At 42.8% G+C, this 27,278-nt stretch overlaps 1 protein-coding gene across 2 annotated transcripts in view; it reads left to right on the forward strand.

Moving 5' to 3' along the window:
* Nucleotides 1-27,278, forward strand: part of STK32C (serine/threonine kinase 32C) — a 165,084-nt gene that overhangs the window by 123,753 nt on the left and 14,053 nt on the right. For both annotated transcript variants that reach the window (XR_014564894.1, XM_083741104.1), the window contains exons 3-6: nt 20,338-20,489; nt 21,996-22,169; nt 23,776-23,813; nt 27,040-27,129. Coding sequence is in view for 1 of the 2 variants with exons in the window: in XM_083741104.1 (XP_083597230.1) it covers nt 20,338-20,489; nt 21,996-22,169; nt 23,776-23,813; nt 27,040-27,129 (454 nt within the window). In the remaining variant the exon portion in view is untranslated. The remainder of the gene's footprint in view (nt 1-20,337; nt 20,490-21,995; nt 22,170-23,775; nt 23,814-27,039; nt 27,130-27,278) is intronic.

Raw genomic sequence — 27,278 nt, forward strand, 5'->3', positions numbered from 1 at the left:
GGGGAAATGCACTGGGAAGTGTGGAATAACATTTGCTTTGTTGTAACCTCCCTGCACACAAATCTGAACAAGTGCTTATTACATAACCAGCATTTTCTCATCTCCCAGCAAACTAATTAGGAGGATGAATGCTCAATAAACGGATTGTCAGGAAATGTCCAATGAGACATGTAAATATTTCTCAACTCATCTCCATGTGCTTAGTTTTACTAACCCTTAAGCTTGAGATGGCAATTGTCCTTGCAAATAAATCTGCATTAGCTCCAAGCCTACAATATATTGCTATTAGGCAGGAAGGAGATGACTACTTACGTAGCATTAATACCATTGTTTATACATTATTTACATTGAGCATCTTTGGACAAGTAGAATTATAGACTTAACATCTTTGTCCCGTTCCCTTTTATCTCACCTGGCAGAGACACAGATTTTGGAAATTAGATGGGGCCGCTGAAAGCTCAGTTCCAGTAAAACTTCAGATTGTACTCAGCAATGATTACAACCACCAAAAATAGAATTCCAATAATAGTTGGCTATACAGTCTCTAATTACCCGCCACTGGGATATAGAAACAACAATTTACAATCAAGACAGAATAATGACTGCAGGAGCAGGTGATATAGCTGTAATTGCTGTGTTAGTATCCTGTGCTAAACTTGTCTCACCTAGTCATTGTTTTCTGCAATATTTCCCAGCATCACAAGCTTACTGTCTTTTTGCAGTTAATAAATGTTGTTGATGCAAGAGAGCACCTTAAATACGAGGCACATTAAAGACAGTCTCTTGAAAACAATGCTCAGTTCAGCTGAGTGCAGCCCAATTACCTAGCCTCCAACCTTTTCCAGATGAAAATGGGGACATCCTATTCTACATCAGGAAGCTTCTGCCACTTTTTATTGATAATCATTACTTAAATAGTTTGAGGATCTATACAACTCTATGCAGAAAACAGCATTTTTAGAGAGATCAAAGACTGGAACTGAGGGAAGTTGGGGGGTGGGGGTGGGTTGGTTCTGTGGGGGGAGGGAGGAAAAAAGGGAGGAAATAAGGATGATATGTTTCTGGATAATATATTTTGTTTTAATTTTGAATAAAAAAGTAATTATATAAAAAAGGAAGCTTCTTCCACGTTTGATTTAGCTGCACACATGGATGTCATATACACATATAGGTTGGTCACACTGAGCCAATTACAACCTCTCCACCTCACTTACCTCATGGGAATGTGTGAGGCAAGGGATCGTGTGCAACACCTTCCACAGATTAATGAAATCATTTTTAGCTGTAAGCTGCCTTGAGTCCCTGTCAGGGAAAAAGTGGGATGTAACAACAACAACAACAACTGAGAGAATGATCAGGAACGTACCAGAGAACAAATCCTATCAGGGCCATCTTAAGCATATCTGGCGCCGTGGTGCAAAGATCCCTCCGATGCCCCCCCCCCCGGCAACTCCAAAACAAGGGAAGGAGTAGTGGAAAATGTCCTCTGCCTCCCCCACTGCCCCGATCCCCAGCGTGGCGGCGGCAATCAAGCAGGAAAACGTGCTGGCAGACATGCTCTCTGGTGTCGGGGCGCCCAAGAAGGCAGCCTGGGAAGGCTGCACACTGCCTTTCACCAGGAAGCAGGAGGAGGACAACGACCAGGAGCAGGGCCATCTTTAGCAGATGCAGAGGCTTGGGAGGGAAGTTGCATGTAGCTTCCATCCTAAGCCTCTGCGGCGATCCTCCCGCAGGGGCTTGGGAAGGAAGCTGCCCGCCCGCCATATAGTTGGCGGGGCACAGCTGGCGGGCATGCAGGGAAAGGGGAGGCTGCTGGCAAAGCCACACAGCTCGCCCACTAGCTAGGGTGCCCCTGAGAAGCCAGCGCCCTGGCACAACGAACCACTAAGACCAATGGGAAATATGGCTCTGAATCCTATTGAACTCAGGGGGGCTTAGTTCTGAGTAAGAATGCTTAGGATTGCAGTGCAAGGCTGCCCAGTCTTTACTCAGTTACCAGAGAGTAAACTTCATTGAATACAGTGGGACGTAGTTCTGAGTAGACATCATAAGTCTCGATTTACAATAAAGGAATAAAAACTCCATGCATTTCCTTTAAAAAATGCTGGCAGTTTATTAAAGATTTGCAGTTAGAGAATTGCAATTAAAGAAATGCAATTAAAGAATTTAAAGTGGATTGGTGACATTTTCCTTCAAAATTATAGGAAAGGCTTTGTATGCCAGCTTCACAATTTACTTCATTTGGTGCAGGTATTTTATTTTCAGTATAAACATGACTCTGCTTTTGCACCTACACACACACACACACACACACACACAGCTTTTAATTGTTCTCCGAGACATGGAGGTGAAGAAAAAGGAAAACTGGGACATTATGGGATCAAATCAGAAACTGGGACAGCATCTGTAATTCCAGGATTGTCACTGGAAAATTGGCATGCTTGGAGGATATGCAATTATATGAAAGGCATGGGGAACATTTAAAACATATGTATGTGTGTTTGGGTAAATGTAAGCACTGAGGCTGCAGAGAGTTCAGGTAATGGAGTTTCAAAGAAATGACTTGACAGAAATGTTTAATGGGAACTTGGAAACTGCTTTGAAATCTTATTATGGTTTACATTAAAGCTCCCTTCCACTGCTGCCCACCTTTGTTTTTCCTTGTTCTGTCTCTAAAAGACATATTCGGTGCATGTTAAAAAAAACAAACAAACTGGACTCTGGGGTTCACAAGTCTAAAGATGGTTGCCTAGAAACATCCTTTGATGAGCAGTGAAGTCTCTTTGAGCAGCAAAGCAATAGGGACTGCCTTGCAGGTTTTGGGAGGGAAACTTCAATACCCATTTTCGTTCAAAGATAAGCAAGAATGACCTATGCGCCTGCTAGGAAATCAAAAGATTCCATGAATTATAGGGTCCCCCCCCCCACACACATGAAAGGAAGGAACAGCTTGGCTATTTTTTTGCCATCACATTCTATGACAAGAAGAATGCTAATTATGGAACCTGAGGTAAGTTTATTGTGAGAAGCAGTGGAAACCTGGAATAACCCTTAGCTGTGTCCACAGTGAGTAGTGCAGCGGTGGTGGTGCAACTGCTTAGTTATAAGGAACACTTACACTTTCTTGGAGATAACCCCCAATGAATTGTTATTTATTTTAAATATTTATACTCTGCTTTCAGTGGACAAAAGTCTTCTCAAGTTAGTGAACAACAAGGTAAAAGGTAAAGGTAGTCCTGACCATTGGGTCCAGTTGCGGACGACTTTGGGGTTGCGCGCTCATCTCGCTATATAGGCAGAGGGAGCTTCCGTTTGTCCATAGATAGCTTCCGGGTCATGTGGCCAGCATGACTAAGCTTCTTCTGGCGAACCAGAGCAGCACACGGAAACGCCATTTACCTTCCCACCGGAGCAGTACCTATTTATCTACTTGCACTTTACGTGCTTTTGAACTGCTAGGTGGGCAGGAGCTGGGACTGAACAGCAGGAGCTCACCCCGTTGCGGGGATTTGAACCGCTGACCTTCTGATTGGCAAGCCCTAGGCTTAGTGGTTTAGACCCACAGAGCACACCCCCCAAAAAATTAAAGTAACCCTTTTACGTTAAAATTACAAATGCAAAGCAGGTAGTGATGCCGTAGGTTTTGTTACTTTAGTTTATTGTATTTATTCATCACTTCACATAGCCAAAATGAGTCTTGGAAGTGGTGTACAATAAAATACCATGAAGGTGGCTCACAACATGAAACCCTGAAATTCTATGGTTCTAATCTAATAAATAAAACACATCAAGCAGTGCACAACAGAATCAACAATTCCCCCATTAAATCATAATATGATCTGAAAATAAAGATACAAAAAAAACCAACAGCAGCAACAGCCTTCCATCACCAAACAATAACTGCAGCCCAAGAGTCTGTTCAGCAGCCTTGGTTTTTGTAGCTGGAGTCAGTCAGGGTCTTGTCTTCCCAGGCCAAATGGGGGAAGGCCTGCAAGGCAGGGAGCAGGTCTGTCTGTCTGTAGTAAAGTATCCGTCAGAACGATATAAATATACCAAATGTGTTCATCCAAAAAGTAACCTCAGAAACAAAATATCAACACACCCATTCATCTGAAACAGGAATGTTTCCTGTAGCAGAAACAATTTACAAATACATTTGTCATCTCAGATGCTCATTGATTTATTTATGAGTTTCTCATAAATGCTAGTGAAATTATGTCACAGTGACCCATATTAGGCAGGAAGGATAAGATGTTCATTGTCTTCCTGTGTTTAGTAATGCAGGGAGGCTACATGCTAGGAGTCCATCTAGAATGCTAGGCTCTCTTTTGCCATGGGATCCTAAAGATCTAGTTATTTAATTTAGAAAAAGGTCCATTGAAATCAATGGGACATACTTCCAAATATTAATAATTAATTTTCATCCTGTCCTTCAGTTACACCCACACCCACCCACACACCCCAGGGTGACTTACAAAACTCTAGATTTATTTATTTTTAATTATGAAATTCAAAACAAGAAAAATAAAACATAGCTAAGGTTGACCAATTTAGGGTTATGGCAGGCATGCATTCTGTAGTGAAAATATATAAGCACCATTCAGACTGCATGTTGACTAAGCCATAGAAGAAAGGCAGATCCTATCACTGCTGCCTCCATCCATCTATGTGTAAGCACTGAATGCACAGTCTGAAAGCCTTATGGAACTATCCATTTGCTGCACCTGGGCAGAGGCTGGCTCCTGGGAGCCTGAGACCGATGATTGATGTTGTTTGGTTGAGGGGTTGCAGGTTCTCTCCCTCATGCACGACAGTTCAGACGTTTGTTTCTAGAAAACCATAGTTTGTCATTTGGTCTGAAAGGGCAAATAACAGTCTGCACTTGTCTAGTTTGTTAGCCTGGTTTTCAGGAAAGAACAAGACATAGTTTCCCAGTTTGGATGGAAGGGGACAGAATGCTTGCCACAAACATGAAACAGAAGGAGGTTTTTGCCATGTGAAGGGAGAGGAGGGGGTGTGTGAACCCAAGGCACTCAAGATTCATTTGTGTAGGGCACAGGTAGCTAACCTGTGGCCCTCCAGGTGTTATTGAACTACAATTTCCATAATCTCTGACCATTGGGCATGCTGACTGGGAATGATGGGAAGTGGTGTCCAGCAGTGTCCGTAGTTCCCTCACCCCGATGTAAATCCAAACTATAATATGGCATTATGTCTGAATCACCCTAGCATTATCATAGTTTCCCTAAATAGAGTGATGCCATCTTATGTTTTAGACAGGTGCAACAACAATAAACTGTGTGTGTGTTTGTGTGTTTGTGTATGTATGTGTACAGTAACTTCTCCCGCCCCCCCCCCCCCCCCGTGGACTTGGAGTACCTGAGGCGCTCTTCCTATCTTCAAAGTAGATTTCAATCTTCTTTTTCATAATTTTCAACAGGAATTTTCAAATCCATGTGTAATTGCAACCTCTTCTTTCAGAACTAATTAAATGAAGATTCAATGAAGTGTCACAGTGTGGCTCTTTCTCTTCAACACTGTTGAAATGCAGTCAGCAGCCGAAGGTTCTTTGCAAACTTAAAGCAGTAGTTAGTGAAGCTATTTCCTTATCGATGATGCACAAGGAATGAGAATTATTCCACTACTATATTATTGTCAGAGTGTGGCTATTGTTATGCAGATCACCACTGAATTCAATGCCACAGATGTCCAATTCATTTTAAAGCCTTTCTAGGTGCTGAAGATAATGTTGGAAGATAACATTGTTGGTGACACTGTTGTCAAAACAAAGCCCTGATTGGATGAGATGCACAATCGGAGCAACCCAAACCCCATTTAACTGTTCAGAATGATAAGCCTATGTCCTATCAAAACAATACAGGATGTTTCTTGCCTTTGAAAAGGATAAGTAGAGCTAAACAATACCAACAAGACTGCCATTCTTTCACAGAATTTGTTGTTTCATTTGAGTTGGGTAAGCTCATGATAGCTAACGTCTTCAAAGACGCGTTCTTTTTCTTCCTCTTGATTCTAGGGCCAATGGACAATGGGCCAGTGGGATGTATGTGGGGCCACAAGATTATAATTTTCTCTGGGTGGAATTCCCTCCTGGTGCAAGTGCAGCTTTGGACTGAGTGGGACAGCAACATTTTTTGTGTGAGTTTTGAGCCTGATCAGCCTGCTCCCATAGCTTCTGTTTGCCTTTCTGAAGAACTTCATGTATCCATTGGCCCTCCATTTCCAGTCTTACTTCAGCCAAACCAAGAGAAAGTTTACATAGAATTATGAGACCTCTGTATAGCCATCTAGTCCAATGCTCTCTGCAGTACAGGAAATCCAGAGCTAAAGAATTCCCCACAGATAGCTGTCCAAGCTCTGACTGAAGGCCTCTGATGAGGGAGAGCAAATCAATCTTCTGGCCTACTGGATCCATTGTCAGACTGCTCATTAGCAGTAAGTTCATCCTACCGTTCATCTGAAATTTACCATTTTGTAATTTTAGCCCATTAGAACTAGTCAATGGTGGCTGGTGCCCATTGGATCTGGTAAGGATGTCCAACAGTCAATGGAGCCAGAGCCAATGACAGACAAAATTAATTCTAGTTTTGTCCCCGTCCTCCGTGTTGAGTTCTACAATGGCAACCCTGAGACTAAGGAGGAGAAGGAATCTTGGCAGTCAGTGCCATTCTCTGGGCTGGCCATAAGTAAGAAGACAAGCAGGTGAGGGTTGGCTGAGGGCAGACTGAGGTGGTGAGGAAGTGCCCCATTCACCCTAATGAAACAGCCTCCACTGGAACTTTTTCTGTCCTTTGGGCAGGAGAGAACAAGTTTTTAGAACTTCCTCCTTCAGTTCTATGTACTTGTATTTCAGACTGCATGAGAGTCTGGAGGAGGAGAATAATGATGATTGGATAATTACTCATTTTACCCAAATCCTTAGGAACAAAACCTTTTATGCAGCAGTTTCATGGCTGCTGTGAAATTTGTAAATGCTAAGAATCAAGCCCTCACTTCAAATCTTGGTACAGGTCACCAATAAGACCTGCATTTTTCTTCACGCTTCGTACAATGTGGAGAGGCACCAGGCTGTTTAATTGTCTGCTGCTGGTGCTTTTTAAGGTTCATCTCTACCACAGGGAACAAAAGGAAGGGAGATCACAGTTCCCTTATTTTTCTGCTCCTCTCTTTTGACCTTTGTGCTTTCTTTGTTCCTTTCTTTTCCATTCAGCCTTCTCTTTTCAGCTGTCTAGTTTCAAGCTGTCTGATCTTTTCATTGTTGATATTGTCAAAAACCCCCCGCCCCCGACAAATAAATGTTGAGAGTTTCAGAGCCCCCCCCCCTTTTTTGCTGGTATGTGAAATCTCTGTCTTGTTGTAACGAGACTTGATAAAAGTCTTCTGTGCTTGAGAGGCTACAATTGTACTGGGAAGTATGCCCCACTGAACTCAGTCAGATGTACTGACATAGTTTGGATTGGCTGCAAGAGTTAGACATAAGCAAGGCATTGCTAGGTACAGTTCCTCCTCTCACTCTGCCGCACTGCTGAGAAAACCCCCCATTTTGGTAGCAAGCAAATTCCTTGCATGTTGATTGAGTACTATCGCTTCCAAATGCAACAGCTATAGTCATGCAGATGGCAGGGTTATAAGTGTTTCGAGTTGGAATGACTGATATCTTTGTCAAAGGAACAGGAAAGATATCTTGGTTTAGCATAGCCCAGGCAATTATTTTCCAGTTTTTTGATATTGCTAGCGGATATTGCTCAGAATACAAAATGGTAGTTTTCATTTCTGCGCTATGCTTGTAGACTTGGAATGCGATAGCTCAGGACATGTTATCCAATTATTAGAGGACCTTTAATCTCAGCAAGGCTCTCGGCTTGTTGCGTTAATCCAGACACTCAAGAATAGAGTTATTAAATATATGGGAATGAAACGTGACTTGTAAGAAATGAAGGTCAGTAAACAGGACACTGTTGAAGAACACAAGGTCATCGGTGGGGATTAGGGGCAGAAGAGGAGGTGAGGGGGACAAAATTAGAGCCTTTTGTATGTGTTAGAATTAAACATATGGGGGAGGGCAGTAGGGATGAATGTGTAGCTCTATCGCTGTTTTGTTGCCTTCAGAGTGAACCTATAAATCCAACAGCAGAATATAGAGAAAAGGAGGAGTTCTAAGTAAGTTAGAGGAATGGACCATGCACTGGACTTGAACCCTATTGTCTGATGGGTGAAATATAATCTGCCATTGAATTATAGAGTTGGAAGGGACCCAAGGGTCATCAGGTCCAACCACCTGCAATGCAGGAATCTCAGCTAAAGCATCCATGACATATGACCATCCAATCTCTGCTTAAAGACCTCGAAGGAAGGAGAGTTCACTAACTCTCGTGGGAGTCTGTTCCACTGCTGAGCAGCTCTTACTGTCAGAAAGTCCCCATCCCCCCCCCAATGTTTAGTTGGAAACTTATTTCTTGTAATTTGAAGCCACTGCTTCAAGTCCTACCCTCTAAAGCAGGAGAAAACAAGCATGTTCACTCTTCCATGTGACAGCCCTTGAAATATTTGAAGATGGCTATCGTATCTCCTCAGTCTCCTCTTTCCCAGGCTAAACATACCCAGCTCCTTCAAGCACTCCGTGTGAGGCTTAGTTTCCAGACCCTTGATCATCTTGTCAACATCCTTCTTAAATTGTGGTGCCCAGAATTGGACACAGTATTCCAGGTGTGGTCTGACCAAGCCAGAATGGAGTGGTACTATTACATCCCTTGATCTGGACAATATACTGTATTTTTCGCTCTATAAGACGCACCAGATCACAAGACGCACCTAGTTTTTGGAGGAGGAAAACAAGAAAAAAAATATTCTGAATCTCAGAAGCCAGAACAGCAAGAGGGATCGCTGCGCAGTGAAAGCAGCAATCCCTCTTGCTGTTCTGGCTTCTGTGATAGCTGCGCAGCCTGCATTCACTCCATAAGACGCACACACATTTCCCCTTACTTTTTAGGAAGGAAAAAGTGAGCCTTGTAGAGCAAAAAATACGGTACTTCTGTTGCTGCAGCCTAGAATAGCTTTAGCTGTTTTGGCTGCTGCTTCACACTGTTGGCTCATGTTAAGCTAGCAGATCCTTTTCATATGTACCGCTAGTAAGCCAGGTGTCCCCCATCCTATATTTGTACATCTGGTTCTTCCTGTCTAAGGATAGATTTCGGTGTTTTTATATTATATTGTTTGGACTAGTCTACTCTGTAAAACTGTTTGTTGGACTCACAATGCCACTACTTTGCTTAAGCAAAGCAGGCCTGGGTCTGGTCAGTGATTGTCTAGGAACTACATGGACACCACTTTGGGTTCCATGTTGGGAAAAGATGGGATAGAAACAGAAGTTAATAGAAACAAAAGGCAGTGGTTTTGTCTCTGGCAACTTTTTGTTTCTGAGCTCTGCTGATTTAGGAATTGGCAATATTATGAACTGCAGAAACTCCATCATGTAGAGACATTGTATATTTTTTTATTGCTCACTTTCAAGTGTAATTGAAAAAGACTTTCTGTTCATTCTTTCCTGGTATTGGAAATTTTTAACATGTTTCTTCCAACAACCCATTTAGGAACTGAAGTTTTAAATTCTGCATGTTTTCCCTACTGCTGGCAAAGAATTCCAAATAATACTGAGATCATTTTATTAACAATAGCTGCATTATTATGCCAGCTGCTCTTATCTTATGGGCTTTCCCCTCCCCTCTAAATATGCCTCCTTTTGTCCCGTTTTAAATGTTTTTTAGTTGAATATTACTTGAAATGCAATGAACGATTGCAATTTGCAATTCCAGTCAAAGGTAATTTTTGGGTTGTCTGGATGTGAGAAGCGTTATAGGAACAACTGTGATTCTTGAAATGATGCATATTCAGTCTATTTCCACTGCAATCTGCAAACAATTTGCTCAGAAATAGCTTTACCGAACAATCTTCATTCATAAGGAATAGAAATCTGCAAAATGCAAGTAGTTACACTTTGCGCAAATGTGAACCCAGATGGCAGTAATGATATTGGGTAGGGAAGGGACCAGCAATTGGAGGCTACAGAGCCAAATCTGGACCTCTGAAGGGTACAGTCTGACGCACGAATACTCCAGTTGCCAATTCAAAAGCAAAAAAGAAAAGTGCATGGAGGGAGTTATGGCTCCGACATCAGTTCTTGCTGACATATCAGTTTGGCAAACTGTCAGGTCACCACTCTCACCCTCTCCTCAGATTTGATCTCTAGGGAGACAAGAGGAAACACCTTGCTCAAGAGATATGTCTGGACAGCAGATTTTCAGCAGAATCCTATGCATTTCTACTCCAAGGCAAGCCCTATTGTATTGTTCATTGAGGCTCCCATACCCACTTACCTGGGATTAATCCCCAATTGAACTCAATGGGACTTCCTTCTGGGGAGAAATGTATAGGATTCCACTGTTAGGCTGCAAAGTGGACCAAATTTCAGGGCAGCCATGTATGCCGCACTGTGTCCTGTGTAGGAAGGATGGGACTAAGGCATAATTAAGTCACATAATTAAGTTTTAGAAGGAATGGCTTGTGCTTTAATATTACTTCCTTGTTAAAGATCCTATGTCACTTACACACGAGGAGCAAATTAATATTGAAACCAGTGGAACCTAGACCTGTTGGGGTGCCTAGGAGGTCACGTGGGCAGTGCCTGGGTCCCTATCCACCTCCCTTTTTGTTGTGATACTAAGTCAACCACTCTGTGGCTTGTTTCTCTCTCTTCAGTGAAGGAAGAGCAGAGGATTGCACACATTGTTCACCAAAATAAAATTGTAGCAATCACCCCAGCATCATATAGTGAGCCTCATGGCTGAGTGAGGTTTTGAGCCCTTGTCTTTCTATGCTTGGTCCCCCCCCCTTCTGTTTCATCTCCTTGGAAACAGAGGAAGGATCTACTGCTAGTGATTTTTATGACTGGCTAAGCCGAGAAGATGGACAGAAGCCTCTCTGTCTCTGAACGTGTACTGATACTTTTGTGGGTGACAGGACAAAGATGGGACTATGGCATAGGAGGTTTCAGGGGGTTCGGAATCTTGGCAGAGCTATGCCACAATTTGCCCATAAGAGGAGCCTCCCTTGCTTGAAATGTATATGTGTATGCCTTTTGCTCTTGGTGCCAGCTGTTATAACTTGTTCATAACAGTTAATCAATTCACGCCTGAGTTGATTAATCCACCATTTAAACCGATTAAAGCTTTTAGCCTGACCGCAAGCCTGCCTTGCCATACCTGTGTGACATTGCAGCTCAGCTTGCAGTGCTAGCAATGATAATTACAGCAACTCTCTTGTCCATGGTGGCTTGTGCTCCATCTCAAGCACCAATTTTCTGACATGGTGATTCACTGGATCTCATCCAGGTAAGGCTGCTGCAGTCCTATGCAAACTTACCTGGGAGTGAGACTCAAGTGAAAGGAAGAGTGTCGTGCCCAGTTTATGGTGAAAGCAAAGGTGTAGCACAATACTATCCTTAGTCCCATTAAAGTGATTACAGTTGGAGGATAACTTCTGTCCTGAATAAAGTAATTTTCAACCTCTTTATACCTCTAAGTTAATAAAAGCAAAGTCAGATGTGCCCAAAGAAGTTGAATCTAACGTGGGACTCAATGTTTGCTGGAATCTATTATACACAGGATTGTGAACAGGTGTGCATGTTTATCCCTGCCTGCCCAGGCTTAATTCTGCCAATACTATATAATAATTATTTATAATAATGATCTTTATTGCTTGAAGGGATTTTCTGTATGAAATAAAGATGCTAGACTCTGGTGAGATCAGGGCCAGATTTAGTTGAAGAGAGGCCCTAGGCTACTCCACTTGTGAGGCCCCTCCCCCACCCTCATAACTAGAAGAAAACGGAAGAGTGTTATAAACAAAATTGAGTGAAGCCAAGGATGATGACGGGTATTTAAAATTCTGCAATTCACAATTTCTCCTCTAATGGACATAAGATATTGTTGTTAAATACCATGGTGATTTTAAAAAATGCATAAAGTTAACACTGAAAAACTTTAGCAACACCTGAACTTGGTAAATCTTTTGTGGCCTTCTCTTGATACTTAGCAAGCCTCTTGGCCACACACACACATTCACTGCTCCTTTGGAACAGTGAGTTGGTGAGGTTGGCTACCTTTTCTATCACAGAAAGTACACACTTCCTCCTTCATTTCTATGGACATTTCAAGGCTGAGATTAAGTCTTTTGCCCAGATTTCCCTCCTCACTAAGAGACAGAAAGTGTGGACAGGCCGCAGGCCGGGTCTTCCTGTTATATACCTGCTGGGATTTGCTAGGCATCTGACCCTCACCTGAATCTCATAGCTCTCCTGACAGGTGATTTGGTCTGCAGCCACAGTGTGGAAATAAAGGATGAGATTGCCCCCCAGATACCAGGCACTCTATTATTCAAATTAGGCCCCAGTATTTTTGTTACAATCCCCTTCTCAATTAAGTAATCAATTTTAATCTAGAATTTAAATTCTCAAAACTTTCTGATTTGTTACTTCAAGGAAGTAAACTACTGCTCTCACTTCATTACAAACAGTATTTCTACCCGCAACACACTTCAGCAAACCTGCTCCTCTTCCTTTCACAGATATTTTGTTGGCATTTGCAACTGTAGCTGCCTCTGATTAGGTATCATTTATCTCTTGGGGGAAATAATTAGCATCACACGTCATGTGCCAGTAAGTTGCCGAACCAATTAACCAACTAGAAGGATTACTGTTAATAGCACCAATTTTCCTGTAACTTGATAATGCTGGATAGTTTTGATGAACTGCAAAGGATTTTTAGTTTGCTTTCTGTTGCCACCCTGGAACTTTTCTTTATTACTGCCACTTTGTTTTGTACGATTCCTTGCAAATGAAGGAAAACAACTTTTCTGCTTGTATATGTTGATAATATATTTTGGTTATTGGGACAAACAAGATTGTACAAAAACAAGATTGGGTGCAGGCCTGGCCAGGACATAAGCGTCCTGATTGTGACAAAGGTGACCTGTGTGCTTGCTTGTTTGATTAACAGCTGTTGGGAACTTCAAGGTCCCTGCTCTCCCTTCTTATGGTCTTTGTGCAGGATCTGGAGACTCCAATAGAGAGCATTCTATGTCAAGAAGGAGGGCAAGTGGGCACCCTATCAAATGACAGGGCAGGAGCTACTCAGAGCAGGGCCTTTTCACTGGTGGTGCCCATTGTATGGCTCGCTCTTCCCAGACCTGCTCTCTTTTGGCCTGTATTTTAGAGCTTTATGATTTAGGAAGACTTTGGAAGAACTAGTTGACAAGTCTTATCAGTCACTGGTGTATGAGCAGATTTTATTTGCTGATATTTTGGGTTTCTGGTGCATTCCCTGCTGGTTACTTGCTTTCAGCAATAGGAGTCCCTGTTTGGTAGCACCCAGTTGGTTAGCTGTCAGATTCTAGAGCTCCCTATTGGTTGCTCTTAGGTAATTCACAAAATACAGTGTCCATTCATAAAACACAGTGTTCATTCATGAAGCAGTACATAAATCTCCATTGCTACATATTGGGTGTATATTTCAGCGGTTGAACATACAGGTTTATGGCCATGCTGTAGTGTAGTGCTTATGCGACTGTGAATAAAAGGTTGCTGGGCTCATTGTCTCGGGGTTTTTTTGGGGGGGGGAGAAGTAACAAAACTAATTTCCAGTAAGTGCCCCCTTTATTTCCATAACAAGTCCTTGAGTCTGTACTCTGAATATTGACACCAGGGATCTAAAAGGTGCAACCCCTGCACAGTCTCATCAGGGCTGACCTTAAGGCAATTGGAGCAATTGGGCCAAATTGGGCCCCGCGTGCCACTCCTAAGTGACCCCCGCACCAGGGCAATCTAGATGGATTTTATTTATATGTATAAGAGTTTGCAGACTTTGGCTGTGAACTGGGGCCCTACAAAAAATAATTCAAGTTGTGCCCCACTGCTTCAAATTGGGCCCCACTGGCTAGCCGTGAGTCTCATAGTTGCTGGGGCTAAGTTGCCCTGCCCTTGCATGAAGTCTTGGGTTTACAATTTTGGGAGAGGGGAGACTGTGGCACTGGGGAAAGGGCAGGCTGGTGAGACATCCTAGACTTAGAGGCCCAAGTTGCCCTGCCCTCGCATGAAGTATTGGGTTTGCAATTTTGGGAGAAGGGAGACTGCCTGCTGGGGAGCGGGTGGGCTGGTGAGGCCCCCTAGATTTAGGGGCTTAGGCTTCAGCCTACTTAGTCTTTACACTGGGTTGAGATAGAAGGAGAAAAAAACATCCATTTGCAGTTTTCAGCATACAAACAATGACTCGCACGGCAGCAAAATGCAACCTGTAGGTTCAGAGACACAAAAATACCAATTGCTGATGAACAGCACCACGAGCGGGCTGTTGCTTTTGTTCCCTGCCTGTGTGTGCTTGCCAGGAGCATCTACTACGTGAACAAGATGCTGGGCTAGATGAACCAGAAGGCCTCTCTTAACCATCATTTTCACTCTTCAGCAATGGAATGTAAGAACATAAGAAAAGCCCTAATGGATCAGGACAAGAGCTCATCGGGTCGAGCATCCTGTTCTCACAGCAGCGAACCAGAAGCCTGCAAGCAGGACCTGTGTGCAGCAGCACCCTCAACACACTCTGGTATTCAGGGATGTGCTGCTTCCAACAGAGCATAGTGTTATTCTCAGATATGTAAACCTAAGGTAGGGCTGCCATACATGCGGATTTCAAAGGTGGAATTGACGTCCGAGTGGGGATTTCCGAAAGGTGGCCACAGATATTATACCATATGAAATATTTACAGCACCTATGCTTCTTATACAGCATGGCATTCCTCAAAACTAGATTTCTGATCACTTTGACATCCCATCCTTACATCAGACAGATTTGTACTGTATTCAGAAACCAAGGGTGTTTTTATACTGGAGATATTGTTTGTGGCAGCAGGTTGTACATTAGCATTTGATCAATGTGCATCTGCCCCAGTAGATTCTCCTAATCATTTTACATTTCCAAAACAAAGCCTGGAAGGTAATTCCAGAGAGTAATCTAGCGTGAAGATGGGAACAGCCCTGTCAGAGTATTGTCAACGCCCCAGGTTAGACATTGAAAAATCATAATGTTGAATTATGGTGAGAAGCTAAAAAGTAACATGACTGCCCCCAGGTCCATTCTTCTCAAAAACTGAAACCTTACTAGGAGAATTATAACACCTTCACTCATTCAGATTGTCAGCAGTTACCCAAGTGTCACTTCTCAAATTGCAATGTTTTTTTTTACTCCTGGGAGTACTTCCCCCAAGTCATTCGTGGAATAGAAATGATATTGTGTAAAGACTGTAACCATTATTTGTTAAGACCTCAGCAGTGGCTTCTCTCTACAATTGAAGATATAAAACACAATTCCTAATCCAGAACTGACTGGATGTATCTTTGAAAATGTCAGCATTCTCTCTATTGTGTCAACACTGAAATTGTCGACCTTTTGTTGAAAAGAATGCTTCAGTTTATAAGAATAGGCTGTGATGTGAAGAGGGAAATATAAAAGGCATCCCACTGGTGGTACCTCTGGTTACGTACTTAATTCGTTCCAGAGGTCCATTCTTAACCTGAAACTGTTCTTAACCTGAAGCACCACTTTAGCTAATGGGGCCTCCTGCTGCTGCCACACCACCGGAGCATGATTTCTGTTCTCATCCTGAAGCAAGGTTCTTAACCCAAGGTACTATTTCTGGGTTAGCAGAGTCTGTAACCTGAAGAGTATGTAACCTGAAGCGTATGTAATCTGAGGTACCACTGCATAAATGTGATAAATGTAAGACAATCACATTGCAGAGCATTCACATTATCTGAACAGTATGCATAAAAAAATCAGTTCCAATAGCTTTCTAAGGATATATCCCATATAAGAACTGCCATGCTGAGTCAAACCAAAAGGCTATTTAACTCCAGAAGTGGCCAGTCAGATATTAGTTTATTAGTTTATTTCCATTTATTAATTGCTTCCAGCAAAATTTCTCATCACCCTTTAACAAGAGACAACATTAGCAATAAAAACAATTACAACAACTTCACCTATAAAGCAATTACAACCATTTCAAATATTAATTTCAAATCTCATATGGATACACACTGCAATAAAAGAACTTCCACTTAAAAACCCTTTCCAACAAATTTTATGAATGGAGATTTTTGTTCCAGGTTTTCAAAAGGCACCAAGGAGACAATAATAGATTGATAGTGCCTGGGAATCAAGTTTGCATGAGTCAAGTCTTTGCCTACCCCACATCTGTAGTTGGGAGACAGGTGGGTGCGGCTTGCCTAAAATGGCCACATGGACCAAATGGGGAGGCTTCAGGGGGCCTTTGGGTCACTCCTTCATGTGATGAGAGCAAGGACCCCAGGGTAATTGGTTGTGGATGAGCTTGCTGGAGAGAGATAGAGATTGGAGCAGGTGTGGCTGTGGCAATGTGACTTAACTTGACTTTGGGTGGCAGGTGGGATGCTGGAGAGAGCATATATGGTGAGGGCATAAATGTAGCCCACAAACCCCTATCTAGAGTGGTTGGGGGACATTTTGTGCTTTTGCTATTTTATATTGTTTTGATTATGTCGATTGTACTTTGGGGGCCTTTGGTCCAGAAAGCTGCATATAAACAAACTATAACCAAATGCAACATCACTGGAACAGAGGTGGGTTGGGATGGAGTAGACAGAGAAAAAGAAGCAATATATGAGACAGATTCTCCTGCGATCCATCCATTGGAGAGCTGTGCTTGTAGCTATTTACCAGCAGAATGTTGTCTGCAGGGATCTAGTTTATACTAGTGATGTGTGTGCTATAATGGTGCTGACATTACTACTGTCAGATTAATTGAACATTCGGCCCAGAGCCATGTGTACCACCAGGCACTGATTCTCCAGAGTCCTGAGTGGGATCGTTCTTAGACTGTTGGCTAACCAGAGATCAAACTCTTATATATGTGATGCATGAACTCTGCAACTGAACTGGAGTCTCTTCTACAAGCTAACCCTATATATATTATTTGATTTTTTGTTTTGTTTAGTGTTGTTGTTGTTTAGTCGTTTAGTCATGTCCACCTCTTCGTGACCCCATGGACCAGAGCACACCAGGCACTTCTGTCTTCCACTGCCTCCCACAGTTTTGTCAAACTCATGCTGGTGGCTTTGAGAACACTGTTCAACCATCTCATCCTCTGTCGTCCCCTTCTCCTTGTGCCCTCCATCTTTCCCAACATCAGGGTCTTTTCCAGGGAGTCTTCTCTTCTCATGAGGTGGCCAAAGTACTGGAGTCTCAGCTTCAGGATCTGTCCTTTCAGTGAGCACTCAGGGCTGATTTCCTTAAGAATGGATAGGTTTGATCTTCTTCCAGTCCATGGGACTCTCAAGAGTCTCCTCCAGCACCATAATTCAAAAGCATCACTTCTTTGGCGATCATCCTTCTTTATGGTCCAGCTCTCACTTCCATACATCACTACTGGGAAAACCATAGTTTTAACTATACGGACCTTTGTTTAGTGTACATGACTATTAATTAGTTATTTGTTAGTTCAACACAGGGGTGTTTTACTGGAGGGAGGATTGTGTGGATGGAGTAATGTGGTGGATTTAAGGAGATCATTGAATGATTGTGTGGGGATGTCTCAGTTTTGTGGAGTCTGAATGTGCATGCAATTTTTGTGTGTGATTGCAATGCACTTTTGGTAACCTTTATGAAATGTTGATGATATATTGTAATGTTGTTGCATTTTGATGCATCAACATATTTTCATATTTTATATATCATTTGTGTCTAAGTCCCTTGTTTAAAGATATTTAATTATGTTACTTAAAATGTAGAATTATTAGTAGTAAGCTTAACGTTGCTTGGTTTTGAATGTATATTGCGTTTCCTGTATGGGATTCGTAAATTGCTTAGGGATTTTTCTGTTGAAATATGAAGCGGTGTGTAGACAAACTAAAGGAATTAACAAAGAGCCTTGCACACCCACACATCTAATTATTTTGCAAACAAGATTTAATAATTCTCATGATGTCCGTGTGTGCCACTCTAATTGGTGTTTCCCCCCTCCACTTTCTATTATATTTGCTCTTTCTACTTCTAATGCATCCATAGTAAATTTCACGTTATATGCTGTTAGCAATTTACAGTTTGTTAATAATGAGGAAAGGTCGTGCTCCTTGTCTTGCTCTGCACATTTGTGTCTCATTCTCACTGTTGACTTCAGCAGGCAAATGAATATTTTCCAACTGTTCATCCAATGTTACCTTCAGGTCACGTTCAGCTTGCTTCTTCTTGATGAGCAACGTGCATGAATGAACTGTCAGATTAATTTTCAGAGGCACGCACTGCTTCATAAGCATAAGCACATCTGCTAATTAAAAGAAGACTGATGTAATTGTGCCTGATATAGAATTGTCATCCACTCATTTCCAAATAGTTACCTTGTAATTAAGTGTTTCATTAGTGCTTAAAAGGGGCCTAGGAAGACATAAAACACAGTCCAAAGTAAAACGTTTGCTAGGGAATATAATAATTGGAGCTCACCAGTTTTGCAGCTCTCCGCACAAGATTTACTTATTTATTTATAAAGCCAGATGAACTTCCTGATACCCGCAACTGCTAGCATTAGTTTTGATTCCCGGAAAAGCATCTCAAGGGCAGCACATATCGACTTGGTTGCCTGGACGTTAATGGAATTAATTGGCTAATACGAGTAGATGTTTCTGCCTGACGAACTGCAGAGTTTATGTAGTAGTATGAAGGACGAAGTACAGGTGGAGTTTAGCCAGATGCAGCCATTTAAAAATCTGCTGGATTGATTCTATGTGCAGTCCTACATTTCAAGTAAGTGAAATGCAACCCTTTAGGTTTGTTTTGTAGAAAACCTGCTTGGAATATAGAAGGCCCCTGGTTTCTCTAAATAAAAAGATTTATCTGCCCCTCTTTCTGGTGGCATCCCCTCCCTGCCTCTATTCCACCCGCCCTTCCAACAGGTCCCCAGTGCAGCTTGCAAAAACAAATTAAAACAAAAATATCTAAACAAGAACATTAAAACCCCGGAATATTAAAAGAGCAGCATTAAAGCAGTCCATTAATGTGCATGTGAAAATAGGCTCTGGTGGATGAGACCAACAGTGAGTCCAACAGTCAAGAAGGTGGTTTCTGCTTGTCTGCTTCCGGGACACGGATGGCGCTGTGGGTTAAACCACAGAGCCTAGGACTTGCCGATCAGGTCAGCGGTTCGAATCCCCTCGATGGGGTGAGCTCCCGTTGCTCGGTCCCTGCTCCTGCCAACCTAGCAGTTCGAAAGCACGTCAAAGTGCAAGTAGATCAATAGGTACCACTCCGGCGGGAAGGTAAACGGCGTTTCCGTGCGCTGCTCTGGTTTGCCAGAAGCGGCTTAGTCATGCTGGCCACATGACCCAGAAGCTGTACGCCGGCTCCCTTGGCCAGTAAAGCAAGATGAGCGCCGCAACCCCAGAGTCGTCCATGACTGGACCTAATGGTCAGGGGTCCCTTTACCTTTAAGAGGCTGACAGGGCTCATCAACCTGGGAAGGTAGCCCATCTAGGAGAAGGAAAACTCTAATCCTAAACCTAGTGTACATTTTCTTGTGTTCATCTTGTGGACATCTTCCCAACAAAGGCTTTTAATGATACTGGAGTCCAGTGCAGCTTGGAATCTGCCACACATATCTATGCCATGCTTATAGATCCAGTGCCTTTTGCCACTTGATAAAGTGACATTATCAGATGTTGACTTTTTTTTCTTTTTTAGAGTATTCAATCTTTTGACAGGGAACAGACTTTGAATTCATTTTCCCTCAGAATTTTGTGCACTTATACATAATGTTTCCTGAGTGATGATGTGCTTGACTCTGCAATTTTCTGCTACTGCCAATTTCCCCAGGATTTTGATTGGATTGCAAAGTATTTCCTATGAGCACTTAGGGATAATTCTCATAGCTTCTGCAAGTGTGATGGCTATTTGGTAGTGCTGCATATCAGCTCCTTGCCCATAGCAAACTGGTTGTGAGCAAATACTACTGGACATTTTGCCAACTACTGGAAACCTATGTTGTTACAGAGTGCATGCTAAAAGTCTAATTCTGTGGCAGGGATCAACTGCACATGCCTGGCTTGCTGAGACAGGCCACATGATCAGGAGCAACCATGTCCTCTGTGACCATGAAAATCGCTTGCACAATGCTGCAACAGCTGGGAAACCAAGGGAATTGAAACATAGGAATCTAAATGCCACTTTCTCTTTTTTTGGTGACATCAAGGTGTGCATTGTACAAAAGAGAGATACAGAGAAGATGTATGCCATGAAGTACATGAATAAACAGCAGTGCGTTGAAAGGGATGAGGTTCGAAATGTGTTCAGAGAACTGGAGATCCTGCAGGAAATTGAGCATGCCTTCTTGGTGAATCTCTGGTGAATCTCTTATTTTCTTTTATTGATTTTAGGGAAGGGTGGGAGGTGATTCTGTTCCATCAGTTGTGCCTAGGACCATGTTAGTCTTAGAAGAAGCGGGTTTGGGGACACAGCAGTATGCAAGGTCTGGTTTTCAAAATTGCCATAATACATAACAGGAGACAGCAGAGTCCTTAGACAGCAGCAAAGAAAAAGTAGCATTTAGAAGTCCATACTACCACTACTAGTAGGTTCAGAGGGATAACTGTTTTAAAAACTCTAATTAAATGTTAGGACACCCGTTGGGGAAAAAAAAGATTTGGGGATTGATCCAAGTTGGGTGTCCCCTGAGTGGCTTTGCCTAGCCCTAGTTTTTCACAGAAGCAGCTTGACAGGTGGGGCAGAGCCACTCTGCTACCTTCCCAGCAAGCCGGTCTCTGTTGCTTACTGGCAGGGACAAGGGAAGGGCACTGGATTGGCCAACGCCCCTCCCACCTTCACCCTCACCCTCCCAATGAGCAGCAATGACCCATCTGCTGGGAAGGTTGCATAGCGACTCTGTCTCACCCAGGGAGCCACTTCCATTTTTTTAACCCCTGTTTCCTAGCCATTTACATCATCATCAAGATGCTCTATCCTTCCATAGTGAGTCTCTGTTGCCCACTGGCTTCCACTTTTAACCATTGCTCAGCTCTACATTGTCCAGTACAGTTGTACCTTGATTGTAGAATGCCTTGGAACTCGTACCTTTCGGCTCCCGAATGATTGAAACCCAGAATTCAGTGTTCCAGTTTTTGAACATGTTTTTGGAAGCTGAATGTCTGATGCGGCTTCTGCTATTGTGTCTGGCATGCCTGCACAATCGGAAGCCAATCGGAAGCCGCACCTTGGTTTCCGAATGTTTCGGAAGTTGGACGGACTTCTGGAACGCATTCTGTTAAAAAACAAAGGTACGACTGTATAAAGAATATCTGCAGGCCCGGGATGCCCTTCAACTCCTAGATCATCAAGAGGCTAGATAGCAGCAACTCCAGCTTGCCAATGAATCATTTGCATTGATGGCACTGGTTTTTGTTTAATAATGAAAAGAGACAGCCTGCTTGATATTCTGGTACATTATTGATTATGCCTGGGAAAAAATGAGTGTGGAATGATCATATTACAGAAGCCATGTGACTGTGCCAGATATAGAAGCGGGGATTATATGAGCAAGGTAAAATTAACTGGGACAGCTGCTCCTTGCAAGATATGAAACAGGGACCTGTTCATATAATCAGCAAAACAAAATAACAAAATTGATTTATCTAGAGCAAATATAGGATGGCAATGGACAAAAAGAGACTCAGAGAAATTCACGGGTTATATTTAGACATATAAATATTGAAGATGCCTACTTATTGTTCCTGCTTTGCAGGTGCATGGGTAAGTGAAGTGGGAAAACAGGCCTCTCATTTGGTAGCACCATCTGTGAAATCTGAATGGGTAAGTCCACAGTTTGCCCAACTCACCTTTGTTAATTTTCCACAGGTACTCGTTTCAGGATGAAGAGGACATGTTCATGGTAGTGGATTTACTCCTGGGTGGTGACCTACGTTATCATCTCCAGCAAAACGTGCAGTTCACTGAGGAAACGGTGAAACTCTATATCTGTGAGATGGCATCAGCTTTAGACTATTTGCGCAGTCAGCATATTATACACAGGTAACAGCACAATCTGTTATTCCCAGCTGTTGGGAACTGGCACAGCTATCAAACAAATCAGGCTCCTTTGAGAGAGCTTTTGAGCTGGTTGCAGCTAGTGCAAGTCCCCACCCCCACATTCGGCCAGATGGTTCCATGCCTGCCCTGATCTGGGTCTGATCCAGGCCCTGAGCTGAATCAGGGGCCTGGCAAAGCACTAGGCTATTAAAAATATGTGAGGGAAAGGAGGAGATCTAGGTAGAGACTTTCACCTGCACTATCTCTTTCTCCCCCCCTCTCATCACCTGACCACATATTTAATTGGAGTTTTAATTGGCCCAATTTGGTTTGAGATGTGGGATTTGTCCAGAGCAGATGCACAGTCCTGGATTCAGCTAGGTGGAATCTCGGCAAGAAAACTGACCAATAAATATTGGCAGTAAATGCAGCGATGGAGCAAGCCGATTGGGTGCCTCCAAAGAGTCTGCCTGCCTCCTCCCACTCAGCCACCCTACAGCTGAGGGGGAGGCAGCGGGCAGACTGGGGCAGTGCAGAGCCTGCGGGCACTCAAGCCACCGTGTCACTCCCAGGAGAGACACATGGCTCGGGCATGCTGCAGGCCCCACAGTGAGTGCTGCCCACCATTTTGTCACCCCCCTGAGTAAGGAAACCCAGGGCGGACCGCACCTACCGCATCCCCCTTGCTACACCCCTGAGTAAATGTCAGGAGCTGGGGTAAGGAGTAGGTCAGCAATAAAAAACACCGGTGTAGGCGAAGTCAACTCTTTATTCAAAGAAATAAAAACAGAACGGGTCTAGTGATCACAGGAACTCTTCCCAGTAGGTCTTGCCCCAATGAGATAGTTGTGAGACCTGAAGGTCCCCACTTTCCTACCACTCTCCAACACTCCTCCCCTGGTTCCTTCCCCCAAAGCCTAAGACTCTATAGCCTTGTCTCTTGTTGCTCCACCCACTTCATTCCTCTTGGTGTTCTGGGAGATTGGGGAGAGGGGGAGGGGAGGAGAGCTGGTCACTTCAGGAAAGGGAGAATCCCTGGATTCTTCAGCAGCCTGACTCATCTCTGCTTCCTTCCTCCAAGTCTGAATTGCTCTCTGCCCCAGCATCTTCCTGCTCAGTAAACCCTGTTGCCTCTTCAGTTTCTGACACCTCCTCCTCCTCCCAGTCTGTCCCCTCCTCTTCCTCTTCCCACTCATTGTCATCCCACCAACAATATCCTGGCTCTGAACCTTCTTCCCATGCAGGATAACCTTGGGGGTTCCCCTGCTGGTGCCTCCCACCACTCCTCTGCTATATTATAACATTTAAGGAACTGGGAGATCCATTCACAAATCTCTGTTGCCTCTTCTTAGGTCCTGAGAAAACTGGATCTAATCTCAGGCTGTGTTCAGAACATAGCATTCTTTTGTTTATTGAGCCTGTTCTAAGGTGTGTGTTTTCCAAATCAAGTTTCCTCTGTGAGTTTCACCCCACCGTCTTGTTTAATTGCATTGGGCAATATTTTTGAAATCTCAAAACAACAACAACAACCCACTGTTTGGTAGGCTCATGAGGCATTTTGCATGTGCCTTTTCCAATTTGTGCATAAATGCTTGTTTTTGCTTTCCAGAGACGTGAAACCAGACAATATTCTCCTTGATGAACAAGGTATGGGGGAAATTGCTAATTATCTCTATTGCTTCTGCCTTTGAATAGTCTTCACCCCCTGGTGTTTTTTTGTCTTTTGCATTCATTTACATTTTCCTATTTATACTGCATTTCTGTGGTTGTGAATGATAAATAGAAGGTTATTGGATCGAAAGCAAATCGATTCCGTTCATCTGCCGTCAAGACTTGTTTCAATGAAGAATTAGTGGTAATTGACATTGACTGGTAGCTACTATTACTCATTCCGGAAAGCTTTTTCATAAGTGCAGCTGATATGTAATTCCTCTGCTGATATAGAAACCTTGCACAAAGGTACATATTTATACATTTATTTATTTTTAAAAAGAAGTTTTGACATCTATGGGTAGGCAGAGGCAAGAATAAAGTGTTTTGCTGTGATTAAATTTCTGGTTGGCAAGCCAGGAATAAAGGAAAAGTCCATAATTCTGCTTAGTTTTGAGAGGATAAGGGTTGTGGCTTAGTGGTAGATCACATGCTTTGCAGACCAAAGATTCCAGGTTCGATCCCCAGGCTGGGGAAAGACCCTCACCTGAAACTTTTAAGAGCCACATCCAGTCAGTGTGGTTACGGAATACTCTTTACTGAACTGTGTAGATGATAGGAAGGCATCTTCCTATGACATCCACATGGAGCTTCATCGGAGCAGAGGCTTCCACTTCCACTATAGCATTTACAAGTATTGGTGCTCATCCTCATGTGGGGCTCTGTGTCTTTATCAACGATCCTATGAATGCAGCACAGCTTTAGAGCAGGAGTTATTCAGAGCGTAAACATATCACCACATGTAGGTTGCTTTCCTGGAGTTCTGCCATCCATATGTAAGGTTTGGGATGTTGGCCTGTCAGGAACTGGTTGGACGATGAGATTATGAGAGGCTTCAGCAGGAGAACCCACTAGGGAAGCTCGAGAAGAGGAAGGCTTTGAGCCAGGGGAGTGGTGGTGGGTCACGGAAGACAGATCAGAGGATGAAGCTGTGGGCAGAATGGTTGGATGCTGAAGCAAGGAGCAGGCTTCAGTGGGTGAGAGGAAGAAGAGGCAGAAAACACTGAAGATGTCGGACAGTCAGCTGAGGAAGAGGTAGGGACAGAAGCTGCAACAGATTCGCAGAAGCCTGCCAGTCTTACTGTATTCAGCTTCCTTTCCCCTTGTCTCTAAGGGCTTGGAGAAGGAGACTTAGTTGGAAAAACAGAAAATAAAATACAGGAATGTTTTGTATTAGGGGAAATTGCTTGCAAAAGTGAGTATGTTAGCCAAAGCTGCAATGTGTTTACTAGGAAAAATTCAGAGTAAAACGTTGATGATTTGCTACCTAAATACAGAGAACCAAATTTAAGATGGGAAAAATGAGAACTGAAACTGCAAGATTCACCCATCCCTATCTGCCATGGGACTATGCAGACTACAGGATGTATCTTGGGCTCCAACTACAAGGGATGGATGGCAGACCTCAACCGTTAAAAGCTGTACTTTCCCAACCAGGAGTACTGCAGTGTTTGTGTCCCTCTGTGAAATCTAATGTGCTAAATGGGTGCGAAGACAGTGGGGAGGAGAGTCCAACTCCTCCTGCCTTTGGGAGCTTTAAATGCCAATCCCAGACCCAGCTTTACATGACTTTGGTAGAACCACATTTAAAAACACGGGCTCTGTTATATTTAGTCTGAGTCATCTTTTCTCTGTAATGAAACTCCTTCAAGAACCAAATAGAGAGGGTGGCACATTTCATCCTTTTCAGCGTGAGCTTTGATTTGATGGCACTTGAATGAATTCATGCAATGTGTGATTCTAATGGTTTGCAATCGACGGCTGGATGATTTGTTCATGTGTCCCCCTGGTGGTGTCTTCAGCTCTTTTTCACTCAGGCAGCAGCACATTCCCATATCAAGTAGCTTTTCACAAGCCAAGAAAGAGAAGTGGCAAAGGTCTGGCCTACTGTGACCCCAGTCTTCTTAAAAGCTTTTGTCCTACATGTATACATGTATAAGCCTACATGCATTTAAAGTCCTGTAGCTTATGCGTTAGTTTATCAACAGAGAAGAGGTTCAAGCAAGCTGGGTTTTTCCTACTCTTGTTCTAAGGAGAATCCTGGGAACAGCATGTCCTTTTGCTAGTGATGCCAAGGAAAAGAGTTAAATGAAAGTGATGCCTGTTGCAGAGCATATTGACGCAGGAGTACAGTTTTCTAAATTACATACCATAAGTTGGCCAAAATACCAAGTTGTCATCTTGACCCATTGTAAAAAAAATCTCAATGGATCAGAATAAGAACTTCTATACTAAAATTACCACAACTAGTTCACAGTGCAATATGCAGAGGTGCTTCACAATTCTAGATTTACTTAAGATTGTATTATTCTTCCTCTGATATATATTAATCTGGAATTTAAAAAACAAATTCTAGAAAGTCTTGATGGAGCATCCCTCCCTTTTTAAAATGTATTGATGTACAGGTTGAATTCATAAGATAATGAAAAATAATTCCAAATCTAGGCAAGTTTTGTGGATCCTTATTCCCAAGTCCTAATTTGCTGTTATCATCTGCAAGCTTCCGCTAAGAAAATTCAAATATTTTATATGTATGCATAATAAAGATGTAGGTGTTTTATTTGCATAACATAAACCACATGGAACACAGAGTAAGGTTACTTAAACCGACTGAAATCAATATGCCTAAGCAACCATGTTTTGGATTAAGTTCTATTCTGCTTCTAAGATCCAGATTTTTGATGATTCTAGAATTTTTTTTACCGGGATGAGGCAAATGGAAAACAGAGAACACTGGGGAAATTGTGGAAGAGTGGCTTATTGGTGTAAAGAAGCCTCATTCCAAACCACTAGAAAGCCTGTGCAATCTTCCTTCAATGGTGGATTTGCCAGATGTCATCAATATGTGCCCACACTTTTTTCTGAATTCACGAGGACTAGAAACTTGTGTTTTAAAATGAAAACTGAGTTTTTTTAGCACGCTGAATTCTACAGCAAACACCAGATTCTGTGCATAATGCCTAATAGCCAGACATAATTCTTATAGAGCAGCTTTATTTATCTTAATAAGAGCTAATATTGCTTGCCAGCCAGCTACAGAAAATATTTGGGGATGGTGTGACTACATGCATTAATGTTGTCCTCTGAAGTAGTTTCTTTCTGGACAACTTGGACACTTTGGGTTTTCATTCTAAAAATCTGTGCTGGTTTTCTTCCTTTTAAGGCCATGCACACCTAACAGATTTTAATATTGCAACAATCATCCGTGATGGTGAAAGAGCAACCGCGTTAGCTGGGACTAAGCCGTATATGGGTAAGCCAAACCTTGCCAGTTTTAAATAATAACATATTTTATCATTTTCTTCCCACATAAAACTGTTTAGGATTCCCTGTGTAGCTTTCCCCCTGTGCCAGTTAGAACTGACCACCACAAGATCTTTTATTAATGGTGCAGAAACTCAG

Source organism: Podarcis gaigeae, assembly GCF_964106915.1.
Source record: "Podarcis gaigeae genome assembly, chromosome: 5".
NCBI lineage: Eukaryota > Metazoa > Chordata > Lepidosauria > Squamata > Lacertidae > Podarcis > Podarcis gaigeae.